The sequence below is a fragment of the Camellia sinensis genome, chromosome 1 (assembly GCF_055761805.1).
Source record: "Camellia sinensis isolate YWXY chromosome 1, ASM5576180v1, whole genome shotgun sequence".
In the NCBI taxonomy this organism is placed as follows: domain Eukaryota; kingdom Viridiplantae; phylum Streptophyta; class Magnoliopsida; order Ericales; family Theaceae; genus Camellia; species Camellia sinensis.
In genome coordinates, this window is record NC_138961.1 from 747,682 (window position 1) to 754,375 (window position 6,694).

The 6,694-nt window shown below is 38.0% G+C and overlaps 1 protein-coding gene across 4 annotated transcripts in view; it reads right to left on the reverse strand.

Moving 5' to 3' along the window:
* LOC114300430 (type II inositol polyphosphate 5-phosphatase 15-like) overlaps positions 1–6,149 on the reverse strand; it is a 54,826-nt gene extending 48,677 nt beyond the window's left edge. For 3 of the 4 annotated variants that reach the window (XM_082870012.1, XM_028245307.2, XM_082869997.1), the window contains exon 1: positions 4,913–6,143. In XM_082870012.1, coding sequence (XP_082726138.1) covers positions 4,913–5,840 — 928 coding nt within the window. In that variant the 5' untranslated portion in view covers positions 5,841–6,143. Of the gene's footprint in view, positions 1–4,912 lie in introns of all 4 variants that reach the window. The other variant, XM_082870016.1, reaches the window with a different exon arrangement.
* Between the last annotated feature and the right edge of the window lie 545 nt (positions 6,150–6,694).

Consider the following 6,694-nt stretch of genomic DNA (forward strand, 5'->3'; position numbering starts at 1 on the left):
ACTGTATAAATATTCTTGAAAATGTTATTGGGGCTTATAGTCACAATACATCATTATCATCATAATAGTGATTTTTCATAAAGTGAATCAATAAACCCTAGTTAGGAGATTGGTGGTGAATCCAACAACCTTAAGCTTATCACTTCCATATTTCAATTTTATACTGCTTTTATTTATTTTTAGTTTTTAATTAATTTAGTTATCACCATATGAACAATCTTTGTTGAATTCATTTAGGAATTATTCTGAAAATAATGCACACTTAGCCTCTTTATCCCCGTTGGAACGATACCTGGTCTTAACTGCCATTCTAAAGAGTAATAGCTTCTACTTGGTTTTTAATATTTATTTTTGGTGTGAGAAACAACCCATCAAATTTTGTGTGTAACTCCATTTGCTTTAAGTCAAAATTGATTCATGTTTATTATCATAAATTCATGTTCAGTAGTTCACTTATTTTACATAGTGGAAAATCCAATACAAAAGGCCCAATTCAACCAGCATTAGTACATTACATTCCAATAGTCAAAAATAGAAAAAATAAAACAGCAACCAGAACGTTGTTGTTATTATTATTTTGATAAGTAAAAGGTAATTGCTGGCCAGCTCCCACCGCTTCACCCTCTAAACCTCAGCCTCATTCCGATCTTCATAATTTATGGAGCACTCAATTCTTCTTAATTCCGTCTCCTTCCAAGAGGAAGACATTCCTTCTCTCTGATTCTTCCCAACCATTAGAGCATATTGCCACAATCTTTTGTCAGTTTCCTCAGGTAACTTCTCTGCTTCTGCCTCAGAAACAAGATATGAAACCCCAACAAACTGCTAACACTTTTCATGTTCTGCTTGTTCCATTCTGACCACTTGATGGCGAACATGGAAGGGAGAAAAATGGCAACTCTAGAATTTCACTTGGAGCACATTTAGGACATCATAGATATAAGTTTTGAAATAATTTTGAATATTTATTTGTAATTATTTTAATTTAGTATGCTTTTGGACAATTTTTATGTCATTGTAGTAGGTCTTAGTAGTTAGGATTACTATGGTAATTAAAATTCCTATTCAGCTAAAAGATTAAAATCCTAATTTCTCACCCCACCTACTCCTTCCCCAACACCATTGGTGCCACTTCACTACCATCCCTCCCCTCCTTCCACCACTCACTGCTGTTTGTATGCTAATGAAGCTACTTAACTTTGAGACCTTAGCTTGTAAATCATACATTTATATAATATTTTTTGTTTGGCAAGTGATGCTATCTTTTATTTTGTGAGGAAGATGTGTGTGGAATGGTACTCACGTTTGTGGAATCATACATTTACATATTCAATGATTATCAAATACGAAGATCAACATACGAATCTACAGTGGTTCGACTACTTACGTATAAGCACTTGTGTTGAAGGTTTGAAGCCACACTCGCTCAAAATCATGAAATACTCCACAGAGAAATCTCTTGATCTACAACTGTGTTGAAGGTTTGAAGTCACTCACTTTTTTTTTTTATCAACAACAAAGGACTTTATTGATAAATCAAAAAAAGGAAACGAGGATGAGGCTTCCTCGTACAAAAAGACAATGAGAGTACAAAGAGCAAAACCCTAGAAAGATAATCTCAAGCAAAAGCCTACATATCTCACACTGCCAACCAATCTCTATCTAACAAAAAAAGTGGGACTCCATTAAATAGAGAATTCCCCAAACCCAAAAAGAAGTTAAGTGACATTATCCTACAAACAATCCAACTCCTGGAACTTATCTTCAAACAAACTCGCATTTCTTTCCATCCATAAAACCCAAAAAATTGCAAAGACAACACAAGACCATAGCATTTTGGCTCTCTTCGACCCTTTGAATGTGCGAAAGTCAACTAGGAGGCATGTGCGCACTCCTTTTTTAGGCTACCCATATAACATTCCCCCAAAAAAACAATCTGTGCCATAAATTCAAAGCAACTAGACAATGCAAAAATAAATGATCCACGGATTCTCCATTCTTACGACACATAATGCACCATTGAGGATTTAGAAAGCGATTAGGTCTGTTTCTGCAATGTATCATTTGTCAAAATGCCTTTATGAACCAAGGCCCACATGAACACCTTCACCTTTAGAGCAGCACAAGCCTTCCAAATTCTTTTGCAAAAAGAAAATTGAGGAACATGAGGATTATCAATGATTTTATCAAAAAAAGACTTACAAGAAAATATCCCGAATGAATAAAGAACCCAAACCCTCTTGTCCTTCAAAAGAGGAGCCAAAGAAAAACGATCAATTCTGGACAACAAAGAAGTCAACAATGAAGCCTCCCTATCATTAAGATTCCTAGAAAAATCAAAATTTCAAAAAACTGGAGCCACAAGTGGACAAGCTATGGAAGCAATAGAAGAATTATGAGATCAAGCCACTCTATGGAGATGTGAAAAATCAGAAGCAAAAGAAGATTGACTTATCTAAACATCCTCCCAAAATCGAACAAGTTCCCCATTACCCACCCTTACAGAAAGATGACGATAGATTTGAGAAATTAATTTCCAAGGAACACAACAGTTACCCCTTAGAACCACCCATAAATCTCTGCCATTGTCTTGAGTCCCACACTTGCTTCTAATAATCAAATGCCATAATGAATCACTCTCAAGTGAAAATCTCCATAACCCCTTGCCAAGAAAGTCCATGTTCCTAGTCAAAATGTTACCGATAGCCAAACCTCCCTTCTCCTTAGGTAATGAAACTAAATCCCAATTCACCAGGTGATCCTTCTTCCTCTCATCTTTTCCCTCCCAAAGAAAATTTCTCATCAACTTTGCTAGTGACCTTGCCACCTTAACTGGAATCTTGAATAAAGATGAGAAATAAATAGGAATATCACTCAAAACAGTCTTAAGCAAAGTGTATCTACCCCTGCGTGACAACAAAGCCTTACTCCACCCTTCCAATCTCTTGCCAATCTTCTCCATAACTGGATTCTAAAAAGCTTCACTTCTAGGATTACCTCCCAATGAAAGACCCAAATACTTAAATGGAAGTAACTTTATACCACATCTTAAAAGTGTCACCCTATTCTAAAGCTAATCTTGCTGCATATTAATGCACACCACACTACTTTTCTCTAAATTAACCTTAAGCCTTGAGATTACCCCAAAAAGTCTCAAAATGGAAAAAAGATTAACTATCTGACTTTCACCCCTAAAGAAAAAAAATATGATATCATCCACATATTGTAAATGTGTCACACTAACTCTATCCCTCCCCACCTCCAATCCAGCAAAAAGACCTTCTTTAGCTCTATCAACTATCTTTCCCAATACGTCAGCCACCAAAGTAAAAAGAAAATGAGATAGTGGGTCCTCTTGTCGTAACCCTCGTGAAGTCCTAAAACAATCCCCTAGTTTATCATTAACTAAAACTGACATATTGCAAGTCAACAAACATCCCCTAATCCAAGATCTCCACCACCCACCATAACCCTTCTTGTCCATTACAAAATCCAAAAATTGCCAATCCACATGATCATATGTCTTCTCAAAATTCACAATAAAAATAAGTCCCTCCTTCCCTAGGCTTCTATATTCCTCCACTACTTTATTTGCCACTAAGGTTACATCTAAGATTTGTCTTCCTTTCACAAAAGCCTCTTGCGCCATAGACACAGTCTCCCCCAAAGAAATCCTTAGTCGTTTTGATAAAACCTTCCCTAAAATTTTATAAAGTGATGTGACCAAATTGATGGCCTAAAATCTCAAATTCTTACAACATTCACTTTCTTAGGAATTAAACAAATGAATACAAAAAGGAGTTAGATTCACTCTTATTTCGTGATTGTGAAGTTGTTGGCATGACAAAGCTATTATGGGCCTATATTGGTCGACCAACCTACGTAGTCTAGTCACCAATTGAACCGAAAATAATCTAGGCCGACAACCACCTATGTTGGTCGATCAAGCTAACCAACATAGCCTGTCTTCTTGGTCCTAGCCTCATTGAGATTCGTCCTTCTCCTTCATTTCAGTGAAGCTTGTCCTTTAACTTCTCCCATGAATCTTTCAGCTTTCCTGGGACTCCAAGCTTGCCAATGTGCATCCAACGTCAGTGATATAGGTTCCTACTTAAAGTTGCAGTACTGAAAATGCCATCGTATGCTAATCCTAGCACTAACGCTGCTCATTTATGACAGTCCTAAGTACTTATCCATTAAGTAATCTCCTTAGCTCCCTGGCTATCAAGTACATAAATGCTTGGGAAGGCATACATTGGATTCTGGCTTTTTCTTGTAAAGTAATACATCATAACTAGGAACAAAAGAATTAAACAAGATCCATTTTATGTCTTATTTCTTGTATTTTTCATTTTTGTCTTTTTAGCTCTTTTTTAAGCAACTTCTTTTATTCTTGTTTCCTTTATTTTTTTTTAGGGGGGAGAGGGGCTATGAGTTATGAGCCTGTTGCCACAAATGAATGAAGAATTAAATGTTTTAACAAATCACTAATTCTTCAAATGGCTTAGTAAGATAAAACTAGCATAAGCTACCAAATGAATATATATTTTCTTGGAAAATGTCATTCTAATCAATACATATTCAAGGAACAGCACGAAATAAAAATATCCCACCTTGCACATCAATGAACTGTAGTTGCTGTAGGATTACAGACAATTGAAATGCATATAACTACAAAAAAAATGAATTCTGCATAGCAAGACACATATTTAGATACATTCACGAGTGCGTTTTTGTTCATATTAATGCATGTCAACCATATGATATCTACTGTTGTGTTTTGCCAGTACTTAAGCAGAACATAACCGAAGTGAAGGCGGTAGTAACCGTGGAGAAGCAGAAGCATGTTCACTGCTTAATAAGGAATTTTAAGGAAAGGATGCCAAAAATCATAAAATTTAAAGAATATTACCATAGGAAGTCATAATAATGGATAGAACAGGGGTGCGATGAGCCTGCCATGAAAGAGTCTCCCTGAAAGAAGTGGCGTCTAGTGGCTGGTCCATCTTCCAGGACCTAATTCGACCATCCCTGTGCCCACTCCACACCACTCTATTCGCAGCATCCGTAATCAGGCAGATGGTTGGGGAAGTGTGGTAGGATTCATAAAAAGGGGCGGACTCCTCATCTCCACTGGGGGGAGTCATTCCAAATCCAAATCCAATTCCAATGGGATCATAGAGTTGCGATAAATTCCAGAACCTGACTCCGGAATCGGAGCCAGCCCACAATTGAGTGTCTGTAGAGTGTAGAGTCCTGAGAAAGCAGCCAATTTGGGGGGTCTCCCTGAGCCTGAGGGGGTGAGGCCTCAACTCGAGGCTGGGGGGTCGGCCTGGATGGACTGCTGCTCGAAGTGGAAGCTTGAAGATTCCAGTTCCTCCGCCGCTAGCCACGAACTCCGGCAGAGATCGAATTTCTGAGTTGTTAGGATCATTATGATTTTTATCGTCTGGGGAGGATAGTTTGCGGTCCAAGAACTGAATCATGTAATCAAGGCGCTTGCCGGCACTCTGGACGGTGACATTCTCAAGACCACAGCCGCCGCCGCTGCCGGTAGAGTAGAAGTCATCGTCGTCGTCGGATGAGGAGGAGCCATAGAATCGATCGAATATCTTAAGAGGGGTGCGAGTAGCAGTGTTATTGTTAGGAGGAGGATCCTCCCCCTCGTCCAGGCTGAATCCCTTCAGTTGGATGTATGGTTGTTGTTCCTCTTTGTCGTCGTCGTTTTCTTCTTCATGGAGGTTTGCTGAGACTCCCAATTTGGCATCAATAGGACGAGGGGGAGGGGAGCTCAGCGACGCGAAAAAGTCTCCGTCATCGTCTTCGATCCGCCTTGCCATGTTCGAGAGAATCTAGAGAGAAGAGAGAGAGGATATAGACTGTAGTATAGAGAGAGAATTGGGGGGAGGAAGAGGAAGAGAAACCGGGCGGGCTGGTCGTGTTCGGATTGTGGGAATTCAGACAGAGAGTCAGCTTCTAAATCTTTTGTGTTTGACCTTTTTTATATTTTTTGTTGTAATTTTGTTCCTCCCAGTTTTATCCGAAGGGGTGTGGCAAGGTCATGAGGCAGATTCCACTCTCCCAGGCCAGTCAACTGGGCCACAGTACATGTATAGAACGCATCTTTTAGGCTGAGACAGATGGTATCCAGCGTTGGGGGTGTTTGGTGAGTAAAAAAATAGCCTAGTTTAGGTTAAAATTCACAAAAAGATAAAATAGGTTAAAATAGTTAATAAGATAAAATATTACTTCAAACTCATAATCATTTCATTTTTTCTCTCACAAATATCATATCCAACCATAAAAAAATCCAATCATCTTTCCAAACACAAAAATTTTAGCCTACTAAAATAGCCAAAAACTAAAATAGCCTATTAAAATAGCAACTTCCCAAACGAAGCCATTAGAAGTGGGAGTTCGAATTTCATCTGGATATATAATTGAGTGGAGTATGAGTTTGAATTCCGTCTGTATAAATGATTGAATAGTCTTATTATGTAGCACTATTTAAGGTGATTTCATGTCATCTCTCTACAATTAGACATGTTTTGTATATATAGTTGAGTGGCTTTGTTATGTAGTATCATTTACAGAAAAATCTCAAGTCAATCTTATGTGATTAGACCTATTATGCCAAATTTATACTTTCTCATTTTTGAATGACTAATGCGAGGTGTATTCTTACATATTTTGT